We start from the raw sequence: 18,254 nt of genomic DNA on the forward strand, positions 1-18,254 counted from the left end.
CCCCTCCAGTTTAGTTCATCAATTTTCTGTGCCTAGCCTTAACCAAGACAACCGCGAGGACACATAGTCTCTTTCCCCGTCATGGAAGACATTACACAACTTTTATTGTTGTCTAAAGAGTAGTAGGTAGAAAATGAACGTCACGGGTAAAATTGGTAGTGTTCCTCAAATGCAAATATATCATGAAGACAATCGCTCATTGAAAACAGTGGATACTGGAAGGGGACATTTTAAAGGCCCCTCTCTCCATGTCTGCTGTATGTTTGACGGCCCTTGCAATACAATACATGTGCAAGTGAGTGCCAGTAGTTGTTGTGAGGTCTAGATGTGCACTGTTGCCCCTGCAGAGGTCTAGATGGGGACTGTTGCCCCTGCAGAGGTCTAGGTGAGCTCAAATACACAGCGCGCTTGTTCCCACGGCTTTCTCCTGCAACTCCTCGTGTCTCTCTGGAGAAAAGAGGGGAGCGGTGGGTGGTGGTGGGTTACAGTCCTGGAATGTGTGCGCGTCCCCGCGATCCCTCTGTTCTCGTGGGCCGCGGCGCGCACACGAGACGCGCGCGCCCCGCGACAGGTCTGGAAGTGCGAGGAGGAGGACGCAGGGAGAAAAAAAACCAAAACGCTGCGGGAGCGAGGAGTGATGGCGGTGAGCAGGAAGAAAGGGACAAGTTTGAGAGTGTAATAAGTGGACCACCGCGGCGCCAAACGCGATGAAGCAAGCTGGAGGTGAGAGCTTTTCAAAGTTGTTCACCTTAGTTGACGCGTGGGGAGCCCGGAGTTTACGTTTTTTTTTAACGGCTCGGACTTGAAACGCCGCCATGAATTGTCCCGACCGGGGCGCTTTGGTCGCGGCTAGCCCAGCAACTTTTAACATAGTTTCGCCTCATTTTTTATTACTAACTGTGATGTAACCGCCGCGCTGCTGACACTGCTCGTCTGGTCGAATTGAGCGCATGTTCGCTTCAAGTTGTTCGCCGGTCGAAGTTTAACTTTAGAGCCGTTTGATGTGGCGCTAGGTAACGCGTGTGCACGTTACTGGGAACCGCTGAGGAGCGTGACGTCACACACGGCTTGCCGTCACGCTCTAACTTTCCACTCCGCGATTCAGCAGGACTTCACGCTGTTCTGATTTGCATACAGAAAGATATGCGCCTGTTTTCACTCGTGTTGAATGCGCACGTTAGGCAGAGTGAGATGATAGTGTCTGTATTAGCATATTCTATTGACTATTCTAATAACGGCCGCCATTTCTCTCTTTAGACGCCTTCGCTGTGAGTCTGTAGCTGAGACAGCGACTCCGAAGAAGCTCCGACCGGACCGATGGCAGCACCTTTGTAAACTTGAGCGATAATAGTTCACCGACAAATAGTCATCAGTCTCTCTGAAGCCGGATTTTTCTGTTAGGGCCGCAGTCGGAAGAAGCAAAGAAAATGATCAGAGCAGAAAACAAAGGAGGTGAGCGGACCCTCAGGAGCGCATCCCCTCACAGAAATGCATACAAGTCTGACTTCCACGCCATCAAGTGCACTTTTGACGGGTCGAAGTCCGAGAGCGATCCCAAGTCGTACACGAATGGATCAAGCGAGACCCGGGAGGACTCGAGGGGGAGGCCCTTTGGGACCAGAGTGAACAAGATAAAGAACATATTCCTGCAGATGGACGGTCAACAACAGGAGTGCCAAGAGGGCAAAGTGACCCCAAAGCCCGACGTGTCACTTGTCTCCCCGACGAAGCTGCAATTTCCAGTCAACACTCACAGAGTTAGCCTCAACAGTGCCACAAGCCCAGAGTCACAAAATGTAGATAAAACGCCGAAGGGGGAAGATGTTGAGATTGACAAAGTGGCTTTGGCAGAAAAGTTTTCTGTGACCAGAAAACTCTTTGAAAGGGGCATCAAAGAGCCGCCTGCTGCCGAAAAGCAGTCTCCAAGCAGAGGAGTGACCCGTTTGTCCCTCGGAAGTTCCTCTGATGAGGGGAAATGCACGAAGAGAGCATCGGGCTCCTCCGAGACCACTGTCAAATCAGAGCAAAATCTTAAATCAACAGTTAAATGTCAACCGGATGAGAAGGCCGATAGTGAGAAAAATAATGCGTCTAGAGGGTCATTGAATGCAGGACCCATATCCAAAAGGTTGGATAATTATGTGGCAGAGAATGACCTCGAAGACAACAACGCCGCTCCTGCAAAGGGAAGGGTGGCGTCCGCGAAACAACACAGTCCCACCGAAGACATTTCTTTCTCTCCAACAAAGGACACCTTCCACAACCCTACTTCTAAAGAAGCCACTAAGTTTACGCCTGCGACTGACGCCACCAACAAGAACACCTCCCAGACCGCTGGTGTCACTACCAGACAGGCGTCCATTGTTAAAGCAACCATCGCAAACAAATCTAACTCTCCAGCTACCGAGGTCGGCCACAGACCCCTCTCACCAGAGAAATCGAGCCCAGTTAGCCATGGCTGCAAACACTCTTCATCATCCAGTGGTGGTTTTAGTAGGACATCTGTTGATGAAGGCAATACAGATAGTCCGCCCCCAAGGGACGCCAAGCCGCCTCCTCCATCAGCTGGTGGATTTCAAAACACCAACAGGCCTATATACCCTGAAAAGGCCAGGAGTCCTACAACGGACAAGCCGTCCAGCCAGACCTCATCAGTGGACTCCAGGGGGGTGGGCGTGGTGCGGGCAGAACTGGTGGTGGTTCAGAACGAGTCCTCGGAGAGTGAGGAAAACGAGAACGAGAACATAGACAATAATGTGTTTGAGGGGCAGAGGGGGCAAAGCCCCAAAGACGACCTAACGACAAACCGGAAAAGGACCCCTGCGACAGAAAAAACAAGCAGTAACCCGGCTCATCGTGTCTTGGCAAGAGATGTTGCAAAAGAGACTCAAAGGACAGCGGAGACCGCGGTTGATGGTACAGTCCTAGAGGACGACGAGCGATTTCTGTTGAAAAAGCAAGACATTTCAGCTGTGAGCAGCCGAGATGTTGACAATTACCCCGAGGAGGACGATGAGGTCGCAGAGGAGGAGAGTGAGCCGGAGGAGCAGGTGGGCCACATCATCCCGGATAGAGCCTCACCAGTAGTGTACGGTATTGAGAATGCAGCATTTGTGGATGACAGAGATGTAGATCAGATACTCAGAGAAGAGGAGGATGATGAAGAAGAAGAAGATGATGATGACGGCGAAGAGGAGGAAGATCGAATGTATCGGGATTATGACGAATGTTACGAGACCACTGGTCTGTCAGACGAGGAGGAGCCTCTCCCCAGGAGGAAGATCAAGTTCTCCACGGAGCCCATTCAGGTTAGTACGACGAGTTGTGTTGTTTACGTCCGAGGGGTTGAAAACGCATCGCAGCGTCATTTATAAACCACCCGCAATAATGACCCAGGTGTGCCCCGCAGACGCAAAGGCCAATTAGTGGAGGCCGGGAAGGAGCGCTCTCGTCGGGCAAGTTGACGTCACAGCTGCTGCACTGTATCATCTTCCCAGTTTGAGACCAGGAAGGCTATGGTTGAATTTAATCTCTGTGACCAGAGAGGCAGGTAGTGTGAGACGGGTAGAGGCACGAGAGACAAAAACATGGCTGCCTGAGTGAGTCACCACACTGCGTGAGTGTTTTTACTCATTTAGATTAGTTTCCCTCTGTTGATGAATCATTAGGGACTTTTCACTTCTCTCCAAAACAGAAATAAGGAATTCAGGGATTGATTAATAGGAAGAACAGAAGGACATGCTGTCTGTTTCTTTCCTGTAAAATGACTCGTGTTAGAATTCAGTAGGACATTTGTCTTCATTGATGAAATGCTGCAAATGGGTTTTAGAGTCTGTTAGTTGACAGAATAATATTTTTTAAATATGATTGATGTTGATGTTGGTGCTTTGACTGTTGCTTGTGATGTTCCAAATGGTTTTTAAGTTGGGTGTGGACCCCCCCCCCCCCCCCCCCATTCCATCCCATCAGTCACCCATGCTGGGGGTCCTGGGAGAGGGGACCAGAAGCTGACCTCTGATTGGACACAAACAACAGTGTGCCTATTCTGTCCAAAGTAAAGCCATGACATAGATAAACACAACAATATTACTACAATATGTCCCATACTGCTCTTACAAAGCATGTGAGGGAGACTTTATGCAAGACAGATAAAGCTGAGGCAAGGGGTGGTTGTTGTATTGTAGTATTATATGAGCTAATAATAGGTAACAAGTTCTCATTAAATACATATTTATTTTGTATATGTTTACTATGTTAAAGGGAGTCAGACAGCTTTTGACCCACAGGCCATATTCTACTAAAGTAAAGGACAAAAGTATGAAACAACAAATCAACAAGTGTGAAATAAGGAGGTCCAAAAAAAAGTCAGTTTCAGAGAGATTTGTCAAAACAGTATCAGGCACTTGTATTAAAGATGAAGGCTACGTGGAATGCACGTTGGCCAATTAAGTCAGAGGAATGTCCCTCGGCCACAAACTTTTCTACCTGTGGCCTCGGCCTCCAGCCAGCACCGCATCGCTCTCAACAGTCTGGTAGGCACAGCCGGTGCTCTTGAGTCGCAGCTAAAAAAGGAGAGAGGCTATGCTTTTGTGCCTCTTGCTCCTGACGGGATTAGGTCCCGACGTCATCCCACATCTTCTCCACAGAGGAGGTGCTCTGTGTGGAAGAAGGGTCCTCCTTTTTCAAGTCAAGGACTTGTTCAGTTTAAGCTTCCCAGAACCGTCAGGATTAGTGCGCACATTCTCAATAAGTCCTCAAAGTGAAAGTCCTCTGTCAAGCTACTACCCCCTTCCTGGTTGCTGAACGGAATAAGCGTGTAATTGCTTTTGTGCGTTAAAAAAAATACCCTGAATGTTTACTGTACTGCAGGGTTGCGTTAAAAAGGCCCTGAAACCTATTTTATGTTTTGTGATATGATTATTTTGTAACACTCGCTGAGTGCAATCCAATTTTGCTGCTGTGTCAGTACAGAAGTACCCTCTGGCTCTATGAGCAGTATTAATATTGCACTACTGCAGATACTGATCAAGTCTTTGGCATTACACTGTTAGCTTCTGTAACTGCAAATGAAAACCACGCTTTTAATATTGATGTGTCAAAACCATACCTTCATCCAGAGAGAGATTTAAATCTTTTTCTACGCAGTTTACAGTTTAGTGTTTCCTCTTAATCTGAACCCAAGAGCCGTTGAATGATTAATGCCTTTCACTGTAGGCGTGTTATCTGCTCAGTCATCTTTTAGTAAAGTGGTTATGTGGGTTGCTACGGATGTTGTCTTGGATTTTCTGTCTGCCAATGTTGGTCCGAACCAGTTCACCATCGCTGAAAAGAAAAAATGTCAGAATTTTGGGATCCGCACCTGCTTCTTTGCCCCGCCCTCGCTCAGCCAAAGAATGTACCACCAGGAGTTTTTGGTCAGGAGAATCCAATAGTTCATTCTAACTGAAAGAATCCCATTTTTGGGGTTTCACCGTAGATGATTACCGTCCACATTGATGTCTTGTCCTTTTGTCCTTTAGGCTTCAAATTTTTTTCCAAGGTTTGTTGACATTAATGTGGAGCCAGATTACAAGAGTTTGCTGGGTGCCCAGTGGTATTTCTCAAGTCTTAAACACCAGTTTACGTGATTATGAATCTTGGAGGGTACAAATCACAACCCTAACACCCCCCCTCCCTCCCCTGGTATTTTTTACATACGCTGCAAGTTTATCTGAAATTAGTGCGTCTGACGTCATCCGTGAACATCAAAAGGGCCGACCTCCACATTTGGACTCTGGCCCCTGTAACCAACCCATCCTTCCACAGTGTTATGCTTTCCATTTCCTATCTGAGATAGGCCTTCTGCTGGGCAGAGGAATGTGTCCGACGAGGCTCCGCCCTCACCCACTCAGCAGACAGGCCCTCGCCTTGTGGGATCTGGGTTCCCTGGAGCCACCTGGACGATCGGGTGACTCTGGGACAGAGCTGGGCGGAATACTAATGCAGCCCGCTCAATGCTGTCCATTAAGAAGCTCGGCACAGGACAAGTGCGGCGCTGATTGTGATTGCCTGAAACGCTTTGACTATGTGATTAGACAGTAATTATGTGTCTTTTACGTTCTCGGCAAAACGATCAGGACAAGAATAGCTTTTGTGTCACCTTTGAACACAAACCCGTTTAACCTGTTTTAGTTTGCACTCCTTTTGGAAATGGAGTTCTATTATAGCAGTCTGCTCCTGTCCGACTCCACCTCCTCCTGCTGGAGGTCATACCTCTGACGGGCAGTCATTGAGAAGTTAAGTGTTGATATTTAAAAGGGTACACATACAGTACTACTTTTATTGTGTTTACACTGCGTCTAAAAAACGGGTCACGGGTCTTATTTCCCCTGGTGAGCTGCGACCACAGCCCGCTCTCACTGCGTGTTTGGGTTTACTGTCATTTAGCTGGGCCTGCGTACAGTACGAGCTCCCCCCCCCCCCCCCAGTGGACGGGGGGTCCACTGGTCAGACCTCGGATTTGCACTGGCGAGAAACCTCTCTGGTTTGCCCTCCCTCGCAGCTGCTGACTTATTTCCCACATTGGTGCTCTGTTGTGGGGAGAGGAATGAGGGGAATATGGAAAGCATTTTTGGTTCGGGTGTGGGCATGTGTTCCTCCTCATGATCAGAGGACAGTTGTCAAAAGATGGCCCACACGTACTGCAGGGCGCGAGTGTTGGTGGAAACCGGAATATGAAGATAGTGAAGCAGTCAGTTGACCCACATCAGAACCTGAGTGACAGGAAAAATGATTTATATGGAGATCTGGACCCTTTGTTTGAAGTGGCTTTTTAAAACAGAAAGCAATCTCCGTCCATACGAGCACCGCTTTGGTCTCGCAGTAGATCGCTAACCAAGGCTGATGTTTGACTTCCCGCAGAGGGTGGATGTACCAGAGGGTCTGCTTTACTGTTTCTGTGGGGCTCAAGAGTCAGCGTTTTCTAACATCTCCATTTAAGGGGCTCTAAAACCCCGGAGTAGTTTTGATGCTCGGCATAAACGTAAAGCAAGTATTTATTTAATCAAAATAAAACATAGCCGTGTGGATGTAGTTGTTTGGGGGGGGAGAGACTTTTGTTTGAAACAGTTGTTGAGTGACTACATTTCTAAAAAAGAAGAACATTGTTTGAAAAGGGCCTGTGAAACCATGCCAACGGGAAAGTCAGTCTTTGGAGTTGTGGGCAAGTCGAGGAGAAGGGGCCAATCCGACTGCTGCTGCTCGCTCCATGCCGAGGACGCAGAGGGACTTCCTGTATTCTATTAGCCTACATTTTCAACGCTTAATTAAAGTCTCCAAAGTGGAAACTGGAGAAGCGTCTTTCATCTTTAATGAAATTTCTGTCTGCTCTAGTTTTTAACGATCTGAATCCGACGTTGATGGGCTGTGTCGTTCTTTTTTTATAGAGGCCCTTTCACGCTCGTTGTTCAGAGACGTCCAAAATGAGCTTCAACGCGCAAGGACAAAACCTTGTTGGTTATTTCTGAAGTTTTCAGTGCTATTTTTTAATTGTTTGTCATTGAGCGTGAAAGGAAGGAGGAGGATTCAGACGAGGGCCCCCTCGGGTAGGTGGAATGGTCGAGGCCCCATGAATAGCATTCCTGTCTGCACAGCGCTGCAGCAGTGTGTGTGATCCTCAAGCTTCTAATCTTTTTGGTTGGTTCGGTTGGTTCTGGTTCTTCTCTAAATATGATACAAAAGATGGAATCACATTAATGAGTATTCATTCAGGCACATGCCACATACCATTGGATTCTGACCTTGTGTTTCAAGAAACAATCCAAAGCCGTTTTCAACAACGATACGTATGCCCTATATACACTGCCTCTGTCATGCTTTCAAATTGTTATGTTTTTTTTATATTTTTCTTTTTTAGGTCATTCATACAATTCAATAGAACAGAATGAAGCCTGGCCAGAGTTCAATAGGAAAACCACTTTATTCTTTCATTTTGTTCATATTCTACCTGCGGCTCATATGTTTTTCCATGTCGTCAAACTTTCCTCGGTTTTATTTCCAGGAGAGAACTCTTGTGTTGCTCCATCAAACTAGTAAGCCTGCTATCCTCACATGCACAGAGGAGCCATGTTATACTTGGTAGTATCTCAGTCAGCACCACCTCCATTTTCACCATAACCCCACCCAGATTAAGACTAATGATGATCAAGTATGGGTAATGGTACTATTATCAGCCATTAGCCTCTAATGGAGTCTGCCTAACTGTAATCTACTTGTCATCAACAATGTCTAAAACTAGTCTCACTGACTGGTGCTTTTCTCATTGTTCTGTGAGGATTGTAACATTTATTTTAATAAGCTTTGTTATTTATTTAACTTTAATGTTTTATTTAAGCAAAAAATCCGTCCGTCATGTAGTTACGTAACCATTTTCTTTCCCTTAAATCACTTCACCCTCCATGAGGTCATTTTATCCTTAACTTTTATAAGTTACACTATTCAAATAATTAGCCATTTAAATTTTTTATTTTTATTTAAACAAATCTTGCCATGAGTTGTTGTGATGATGTATTATGGCTTAGACAGGTCCTAATTCTCTCTCTAATCTATATTATATGTATGAAGCAGTGAAAACGTCTTCATCAAATAACTATTTATTCAAGGATATCGACCAATCTTCATTTTACGAGATTACATTTGAAGACACCCTGATAACGATATAATTTACTTTTGCCCATTAGTACATTTCCGGATTTCAATATTAATCAAAGAAAGGTGAGCAGATGAATTGTTGTTTGGAGTGGATTAAGAATGCAATGTGTGTTTGGTATCATAGGTATTGAAGGTAAATAGTGTTGTATGTAATGTCACTCCAGGCTGGTGATGAGTACTGGCTCATGTTCTTTAGTATATGTCTTTTCACTGTGCCGCTGGCCACACTTGTCGCCTCTGAACATTGATCTTTGCTCCATCCATTGCTCCGCTGTGCCCAGCTGTGCCCTACTTTCCTCGTTGCCCGTGTTCTGCTGTACTGTGTCTATGAGCTTTTATAATTCCAAACAGAAAACAGCCTCTGGGACCCATTTGGGGATTTGGGAGGGCTGCCTGCAAAGTTCACAACGTCTTAAAACTGTTGAAAGTCCTCGAAGGAGGGAAAGGGTTCAGTGTTTATACATCTAATAAAAAAAGTGTGACTCTTAAAGCTTTTCATTAAAAATGCAAAACGTTATTCACTAGAGATGACGCTGCGGTCCATACGGTTAGATCAACTGAAGGTCATAATCTCTGTCAGACACATAGATGCCCCTCAACGTGAACCTGTCTGACACAGAAGCTGGCCTACTGAAGCTATGCGCTTGACATTTTCAACGTCACAGGTGTTCAGTACCTTCTCCAATGAGGATTATGATCGGCGCAATGATGATGTGGATCCAGTCGCAGCCTCTGCAGAGTACGAGCTGGAGAAGAGGGTGGAGAAGATGGATGTGTTCCCTGTTGAGATTGAGAAAGGTGAGTTTTCAAGCAACACTGGAGGTATTTAAACAACTTTGTGACCAGCAGCACAAGGTTAAATTGTATAGTCTCCAAATATTGTATAGTCTACAATCCACACAGTTACTCATCTTAACCATATTGCATCTTTATATATCGGAGTGTTATGGGCATAAGCCTGTGGATTTGAGTCTTTTTGTAAGCACCGTTTAAAAATCTTCATGATTGTATCGTATTCAGGAGAAAATGGACTGGGCATCAGTATCATTGGAATGGGAGTGGGAGCTGACCAGGGACTGGAGAAGCTGGGAATCTTTGTGAAAACCATCACCGAGGGAGGGGCAGCTGAGAACGATGGACGGTGAGTTGAAGCACTGGTGCTCACATTTAAGTATTGTCACTGGTGGTGGTTTGGCTGTAGTTTGTACATACAAACACTGTATACACTCACTGCACACTGCATTTTTGATATTGCTCATTTCAAAAGGCGCAGTCACTCACAAGGCACAAAGCCCTATTTATTCATAACCGCACAAGGAAGCTAAACAGAAAAGTTGCTACTTCCGTTTCCCAGCTGCTTTTTTTCCATAATTCTACTGTGGAAATGCTTGGGAAAACCTGTCCTCATAACTCTTCTCATCTGCGTCTGTAGCATACAGGTGAATGACCAGATCGTGGAGGTGGATGGTGTCAGTCTGGTGGGCGTCACCCAACTGTTTGCTGCAACCGTCCTGAAGAACACCAAAGGCACAGTGAGGTCAGCTCAAAGCCTAAAACCAACCTTATTGAAAACTTCTTGTAGATTACCGCATTGAGCCCCTGTTATCACGATAAGCAAAGAAGTGGTCAACAGTCAAGTCTTTTTTCATCTCTTCAGAGTCCAAAGGCCCTAAATGATTGTTTATGTGTGAGTGAAATGGCAAACACAAAGCGCGGTGGCACTTTAATGATTTGAAATGAAACACCCACACATGACAGGATCACAACTACATTGCATTTCCAAATTTGAATTTCCCTGTTTGCATGTAAGACACGACAGAGGTTATTTACAGCCAACATGTAAAATATTCAATTTCATGGCACGCTAACGCAACACATTCTATGAAACAGGTTCTCGATTGGACGGGAACAGCCAGGCACTCAAAGCGAGGTGGCCCGCCTCATAACTGAGACATTAGAGCAAGAGAAGAACCAGCAGCAACAACATCTGGAAGACCACTACGAACACTCTACAGAGGAGGTGAGTTAGCCGGTGAGAGGGCCCAGCCACTGCTTCACCATAAGGAATGGTGTGTAAGCCAGTGTATTCCAAAAAAAGGCTTCTGAAGCAGGTAAAAAAAATATGCAAACTGAACTAGTGGAAGAAAAAAAAAAACATGTTGGCATTAGCCCTCTATGCCACACCTACTCCAATCCCACCCAGCTGTAACAGGAAATGAAAAAAGCTGGCTGCAGATCATTCACGTGTCCCCATTCTGCTGTGCTGGAAGTTGCAGTCGGCCTCTGTCTGTCTGGCAGAGTTGTGAAATATTTGTTTTGTGATCTTTCAGTAGCCAATCTCCTGTTTTACTAAAGAGAGGCCCAGCAGAGATTATATGAGTGAGGGAATGTTGCATAACTTTCCATGGCAGTGGAAGCGCTTTCCAAGTGATCCGGGGTTTATGCAAAGTGGTGTAGATGTGCTAAGTCTTGGTATCCAGGGAGGTACATTGTTCGTGTTTAGGCGCTGGAGGCTGCAGACGTCCCACAAAGCCTCCATGAGGCAACTCTCCAGCGTTTGGTCATGATGAATCGATAAGTGTTCCCCTCCCGACTGTGGTCAACTGTGCCGCTCGGGAGTGTTGTTGCCATGTAGGGTGTGTCAATGTTTGCAGTGTGTGATGCCATGTGTGACGTTGTGTGTCAGGAGGAGTGTCAGGAAGAGCGCTACGATGAGGAGGAGGAGGTGGATGAGAGGATTTTGTGCTCCAGTTTCACCGCTGGGCAGAACGTGGAGCTGTATGAGCTGCCCGACACAGAGGCGCTGTTCATGCCGACCAACATGGACGGCTCTCAGATGGTCTTCAAGTTCAAAGAGGTATCCCCCCTCACCATTACATTCGGTCTATTGTGATGTAAAATGATGTGACGACAGCCGGAGATTAACATACGGCAATGGGTGTAACCAAATCTATTTTCCTATTTTCTGTTCCTTAGTTGCAGCTCAAACACAGCACTGCTGCAGCAGAAATAAATCAACTGAAGGAAAAGGTACAGCGATTTTACAATATTCAAGATATTCACATAACGTACAAGAATAATATATGCATGATATACTAAATACAAATTCCACGTAGAGTGATATAAAAAACACAAGAGACTTCATATTAGCAGGAGTTTCTTCAATCAGTAATTATATTGTACATATATTGGACCTTTTATTGTTTCCTTGCAGCCTTTTTGCCTCTGAACTTTGAACTATTATGTACCTCCAGTGAGTGATTATTAATTCTAAAATAGTTGAGAAGACCTCTCGACAATCACTTGGATAAAATAATGTGAATTGTTGCATACACTGTATGCTGTTGAAGAAAACAGAGTCATACTCCAAGCAGACACCATACAAGACTTGTTTCTTCTAAATTACAATTTGATACTATGAGCAACACGGGTCACTAATGTCTGTGCAGCTACGTGCATCTGAGGAGGATCGATCGCTGTGGGAAGCGAGGGAGTCTGCACTGGAGCAGAAGATCGAGGATAGTAACGACAAATTGCTGAAGTTGGAGAGTTACTGGCTGGAAGCTCAGGGTCTGTGTAAGATTGTGAATGAGCAACTAGCCGAGACTCAGAGCCAGCATGAGACGCTGGACAAGAAGTACAACAAGGCCAAGAAACTGCTTAAGGACTACCAGCAGAAGTAAGTTGGTCTCGGGTTACCAAATGCTTTACAGATGGGAGGGCTCAACGCTGTTTGACGGAGGTATATGATCGGATTTCACTTTTTTGAATGTAATGGTGTAGTCAGGGCCACATTAATTAGAACGTGTTTACGAGCTGAAGGACTGAAGAGAAACCACATTTCTATGTGTGACCCCCCCTCAGAGAGATAGACTTTGTGAAGAAAGAGGAGGAGCTGAGAAAAATTCTAGATGAAAAAGACAAGTGGTATAAGGAGCAGCTGGAGAGCTTGCAGAAGAGGGTAAGACCACGGCCCGAAGAATACCAAGAACACACACCACAGCGGACCTGCTAGTGACACTGGAATGAGCCCGATGTCCTCTGATCCACAGATAGCTGTGCTGGAGTCCAGAGGGGCCTCGGACGAGGAGCGACTAAACGGCCACATCCCAGACGAGAGATTAACCGGTCGAGACCCGGGCGCCAACGCGCAGTCTGTGGACTCACCACTCGGTACAAAGAATGAGATGAAATGTGTGATCCGTCAAACATTTACAAGACCACGTCATAAACTCCGGTGACCCTGGTGAATGATTTAAAACTGTGCACACCGTCCTGTGACTTACTGGGTAGGTTTGTTGGTTTTCTTCCCGCATAGAAGAAGACTGGAACGAGTTGGTGCCGGAGACCGAGCGCTTGGACACCAGTGCGCACAAAGCAAGAGGCCTGCTGGCGCAGAGGGCCAAACGCCAGCCTCCGTCCCGGAACAAACTGAAGGACCACCTGACGGTGGCCTCAGGTCACACTCAGGTCAGCCAGGAACATCTATTAGTGATGCGTTGCTATGGTGAGGGAGCATTTGATTGGACCGAGCGCTCAGCCCCCCCGAGGCCATGGTTGACCTTGTGAATGTGAGCTGAACAATAACATTCCAGTGATGCTAGCAGACAACTTTGCTGCCCCTTTTTCTGCCACTGACCTGTTTTCTTGCCACTTCAAAGCAAGCACAGCTCAGTGTTGTACTCTTGAGGTGGCCTTTCTCCTAAAAAGGGAAGTGCCGTAAGATGCTCACAGCTGCTCTAAAACACAAGAGGGAACGGATGTCTTTTTGATGGAACAAATTAGTAATGCACCTTTTTAATAACGTGTGTGTGCATGACTCAGCCGATCAGCACTAAGGAGCAGAGCTTTAAGTTATATAACGAGCCAGTATCCCTTTCTCCTTGCTTGGTCCTCATAAATAATTCGCTTTTTCCCTATAGGAAACAGATGAAGAGGAGGAGCAGGAATCTCCCCGGAGGAGGAGGTCCATCCAGGAGAGCTTGTATCTTCCGGTGCCCGTCTGCTATCCTGGGAATGGACAAAAAGAGGATGCAGGGGAGAACAGGGACGGATCCAGGAGTAAAGCAGAGCTCTCCAGCAGCCCGTCTCTGTCCCCATCACAGGGAGACGGTATTGAAAGCAGTGGAAGTGTCTCTTTGTCCAGTCCAAAAGACCCCTCGTCCCCACATTCCCCCTCTGGATTAATGCGCAATGTGAAGAAGAGGGAGTCAAAAGGGAAGAGCAAAGAGCTCAAAGGTATGCAAGTAGAGCGATGCGGCAACGATAGCAGCCTGTACTTTGTTACTGAGCCTTTTGTTTCATTGTAGAAGAGACAAATGAGGCCTCATCAGCTGGAAAACCGAAAAGAAGATTTCCAGACTTTGGGTAAGACTTCAAGTTCACTGTCATTCGTCTCCTAAGACGCCATCTTTTCCCGCCACTTAACAATTTTTGTTTTACTGGTCATTCCCAGAGGTCTCCGGAAGTCAGGTGGCAAAGGAAAAAAACATGATAAGGAGGCCATGAGAGCATCTTTAGACAGCAGGTTGGTGATGACTCTACTTATTTTATAGCAATTCAAAGGTGACAACCATTCCAGATAATGACTGAATTGCTGTGGTCACAGCATTTGTTGGGGTTACCCATGGCTTCATGTTGGTGTAGATGTTACTGCCACATAAATATCTTTTTTCTTATGCCTGGATTACCAATGGACACAAAGGCCTGTACCCAGTAACTAGCTGCAGTCTTTCCTCTTTCATCCGTCACTTACTGAGGCATCTGTAATGCAGCACACGATGTATTAAAGCTGAATCTTCCCATTCTCCGTCGCCCAGGGGATCGGCAGAGTTACTGGAGGAGTCCAGCGGGAACCTGTCTCCTGCCGATTCAATGTCCTCCATCCCCACCTGTATGCCCTTCTCCTGGTTTGGAGACAAAGAGAGGGACAGAGACCGAGAGCCCTCCTCCTCCAGCAGCAGCCTGCCGTACGCCGCGACCGAGACCAGCAGCGAGCAGAGCCAGGACCGCAAGAATAAGGTCCGTAACTTCCTGTGAGCACAAGAACCCGACGTAGCGAGGATTTAGCATCCAGCTGTTTAATGAGTTCAAGACACCCGACCTGGACAAATGATGTAAAGGACCATTTGCTTTGTGCATTGCGCTCGTGTGGACTTTTAATCTGACTCAACCGTGTTTCCTTCAAACAGACAAATCTCTCCTGGTCCTCTTTATTCAGTCGCTCATTAGATTTGGTACAGTATAAGCATTTTTGTTTTGCCTTTAGATGCCACACTAGAGCATTACTAACAAATACTGCTGCAATTTGTCATTTCTCACCCACGCACATCCTACGAATAATTCCCCTTTTTCATTTCAACTGGGTATGTGGTAGTGTTGCAGTGGGACTATTGTTATCTAATTTTCTCTTTGCCCACATTCAGAAGCTTTGTAGCTTGTGTTAGAGGACGTTGGTGGAACCAAACGTAATCTCTGGGGCTTGTTGCACCAGCTAAAAAGTTTTATTAAGGATTTTTGTGTAAAATCATCACTAACTGCTGCGATTTAACTTATGTAGTAGTACAACACCTTTTTAATGGTATATTTCTTACGCTAAATTGAAATAAACCTAATATCAACGTGCAGTGGCCTGCAAGTCTAGGTCAAATTTCCATCACTCCTAATTAACCCACATTTATGTCTGAAAATCAAGTCTCTGTTTAAGTTTTAGACTGCATTTAAAAATAATCTCTTGAAAATCAAATCTCGTAGCTTTCACTCCACTGAATGAAAAACATTTCCCCACACCTGCTTTGTGTGCTTGTGTGTTTTCATTGGAGGTAGCCTACTTCGTTGCTGTAGTATAGAGGTAGTCGATGTACTTCTGGTGGTGGATTGCTCTTAATTGCCTTTAATGTTGTGCCACTGAGTGTCACTCCTCGCTCTAATCGATCACCTGGAGAGCTGCCACTGAAACCCCGGGTTTAATCATCTGTCCCGATAACGCAGCGCCGCTCTCACCCTTCCCCGCTGTGTGTTTGTTTTTTGGCCTGCACTGGTTTACAACTGATGTTTCCGTGATGTGTCGCTTGAGTAAATGCGCTCCTTGTTTCCACTTGTTGCAGAGTTTTTCAGTCATAGATGATTCTAACCCTGCCAGCCCCAGTTCAGACGCCTCGGGGTTAGTCGCTGAGCCCAATCTGTCTGGGCGCACACACACTTTAATCTTCTCTTCCAGTGAGGTGAGTGCTCTCCTTGTTGCGCAGTCACAAAAGCCGCGTGGGACGCCTCGATGCTGCTTAAAGGGGACATTTCTCAAGCATGCTCTTTGAGCCGCTGCCTTCCCCCGACACAGCTCTGTGTGTGTGTGTGTGTGTGTGTGTGTGTGTGTGCGTGTGTCTTTTGGCTTTAAAAACAAACACAGGCTGACTTGTGGCTTTGCTTTTTCTTAAGTCGGCTGTGATGTTTTCTCCTGTCAAACCGTCAGAGCTTCATGTTGTTTACGAGCTTCGGCTGACCACAGGACGACGTTGACTGCTCTGCCGCCTGCTCAGTGGTGCTCCAGCAGCAGTTTCCTCTGACATCATAGTTTCCAGTGTGTAAAACATATATGATCTATGTGTATGTGAGAATGTCATTGTGATATTTGTGATGTCAGTGCACGTTTGTCCTCCTGGTGCTGGCTTGAGAAATGTATACACAACACTGTGTTTAGATCAATAGAACTTGCACTTTGTGTTCTTCTTGTTTCTTGTGTACATATTGCAGCTTGGCTTCACTCTTTTTATTGTGGTCTTTCGTTAAACGACTTATCAGTAAATTCTCCCCATAAAGTGATTTTGTGTCTGTAAAAGAGAAGATGTTTAATGATTGTATTTAGGAAAATTGATTAACTTTGTCAAACACATACAGAACAACATGGCAGCGCTGTTTTTATATTGTTAGAAAGCACCAATTATGCATTTCTTCTTTTGTTTCTCCTTTCAATGTACAACCTCATGACATGAAGCACGACCAGGTGAAACCCACTCTGACTTTCAGAATCCACGGGAACCCTCAGAAAGATGCATTTCAAATTATTCAAATAGCCATCAATATACTTTTATATTGTCCTTCTGTGTCCTCTGTAGACTTTGGACGATGAACCAGTGGCTGCAGGGAAAGAGTATCAGTGGCAGAACCGGCCCGTCTCTGAATGGACCAATCAACAGGTCTGTCACTGGTTGATGGGCATGAACATGGACCAATACACCCCCGAATTCACAGCCAAGGGTGTCGACGGCCAACAGCTCCTCAACCTGGACAGTGAAAAGCTGAAGGTAAAAGGAGAAATGTGATGGTGTAATGAGGACTTCTTTTGAATCCTACAAAGCCTCTTTCTTCCCATCGGTCCACCTTTAGCTGCCACCTCGTGGCCACAATATGGTAGTATAATTTCTGCTCTAACCCTGTGTTCTTTTTCTTTTTGTTTTTTCGCCCTTGAGGCCCTCGGGGTGTCAAGTCAAAGCGACCGTTCGACGGTCAAGAAGAAGCTGAAGGACTTGCGCAAGGCTCAGGAGAAGATGGAGAAGCAGAGAGAGAAAAAAGAGAAGGAGGGGCGGCGCAGCGGGAGGCCGCCGGCCACCACCGACTCTGTCTGCTGAGTCAGCAGCGCCGCTCCCTGAATTCATTCATCACTAGAAGATCCCCGAGCAGCCATCTTTGTTTATTACTCTTTTTGTTGCCATGAGGTGACATTCCCGTGTAAACACCAAGAAGCACAGAGGTGACTGCCAGGCGACCCGACTGATTGACGTTCACGCAGTGGCTCCTGATTCTTCTCTCGTCAGTGACCCTCTGGAATGTTTTAACAAATGTCAGCGCAAACTATTTTAAAGGAAGAATGGTGAATGTAAAAAAAGGAGAAATGACTTGACCAAGATGGAATCCTAACATCTTTTTACCACTAATAGCTCAAAGCTGTAATTATAGAGAAAGAAATGTTTTCAGAATGAAAGAATCAAATGGTAGTTGTTGTGGATCATGCATGCATTCACCCATGGAAGTCAACTGTCTACTGCTTTTCCAGCATTTTATATTTTTGCTAGTATAACTTGCCTGTTTCCGTGTACATGGACTCTTCTGCAGGAGCGCTTGTAAAGTTCAGATACAAGCACTATATTTGTCTTTTAAGCTTCAAAGGGTGACAAGGTTTTAAATGTATAAATGACTTTTATACATGAGCTTATTAACTGCATATCTTTTTTTACTTAAATATCATTGTTCATTTTATACTGCATCCCTTTTTTCTACTAAGTAGAATAGCTAGGCTGTGGTATTTCACCGAATAAAAAGCAGCAAACGAATCACGCAGGGACGAGGTGAATCCACCGGGGCCTCTACGCGGCGTCCAACGGGAGGAACTCTTGGTACAAGCATCAATAAACTCATTTTCACTTTAGATGGCGTGCTTGCTGCTTCTTCTCCTCCTCCTCCTCCTCATTGAGATGTTAAACACAAATACACAGGTCTCTTTTGAAGTATTTATTCTCCACTGAACATGATTCATACAGGTAACTAACAAGTGTTACAATGAATATCTTATT

General features: G+C 45.7%; 1 protein-coding gene across 3 annotated transcripts; it reads left to right on the top strand.

Moving 5' to 3' along the window:
• Window positions 1-551: 551 nt before the first annotated feature.
• ppp1r9ala (protein phosphatase 1 regulatory subunit 9A-like A) lies at window positions 552-18,109 on the top strand. Of its 3 annotated transcripts, none has more exons than XM_037488433.2 (20): window positions 552-723; window positions 1,258-3,308; window positions 9,354-9,486; window positions 9,709-9,829; window positions 10,121-10,225; window positions 10,579-10,708; window positions 11,375-11,545; window positions 11,665-11,718; window positions 12,138-12,367; window positions 12,553-12,649; window positions 12,741-12,861; window positions 13,010-13,158; window positions 13,611-13,926; window positions 13,998-14,055; window positions 14,144-14,215; window positions 14,508-14,709; window positions 14,880-14,924; window positions 15,795-15,911; window positions 16,800-16,988; window positions 17,154-18,109. In XM_037488433.2, the coding sequence occupies exons 2-20, from the start codon at window positions 1,428-1,430 to the stop codon at window positions 17,310-17,312; spliced, it is 4,350 nt and encodes a 1,449-aa protein (XP_037344330.2). In that variant the 5' UTR covers window positions 552-723; window positions 1,258-1,427; the 3' UTR covers window positions 17,313-18,109. The 3 variants fall into 3 exon arrangements, with proteins under 3 accessions (XP_037344330.2, XP_037344329.2, XP_037344331.2); XM_037488432.2 differs by having other exon boundaries at window positions 553-723; window positions 13,007-13,158; XM_037488434.2 differs by lacking the exon at window positions 14,880-14,924 and having other exon boundaries at window positions 553-723; window positions 13,007-13,158.
• Window positions 18,110-18,254: the final 145 nt, after the last annotated feature.

Source organism: Pungitius pungitius, chromosome 10 (assembly GCF_949316345.1).
Source record: "Pungitius pungitius chromosome 10, fPunPun2.1, whole genome shotgun sequence".
NCBI classification, from domain to species: domain Eukaryota; kingdom Metazoa; phylum Chordata; class Actinopteri; order Perciformes; family Gasterosteidae; genus Pungitius; species Pungitius pungitius.

What these genes read in the sequence shown, in the direction of transcription:
- ppp1r9ala (XM_037488432.2), top strand. Translation starts at nt 1,428, where the DNA reads ATGATCAGAGCAGAAAACAAAGGAGGTGAGCGGACCCTCAGGAGCGCA. An exon ending in CTTAAGGACTACCAGCAGAA is followed by an intron (nt 12,368 to 12,552) that starts GTAAGTTGGTCT and finishes ACCCCCCCTCAG; the next exon opens with AGAGATAGACTTTGTGAAGA. An exon ending in GCCAGGACCGCAAGAATAAG is followed by an intron (nt 14,710 to 14,879) that starts GTCCGTAACTTC and finishes TCCTTCAAACAG; the next exon opens with ACAAATCTCTCCTGGTCCTC.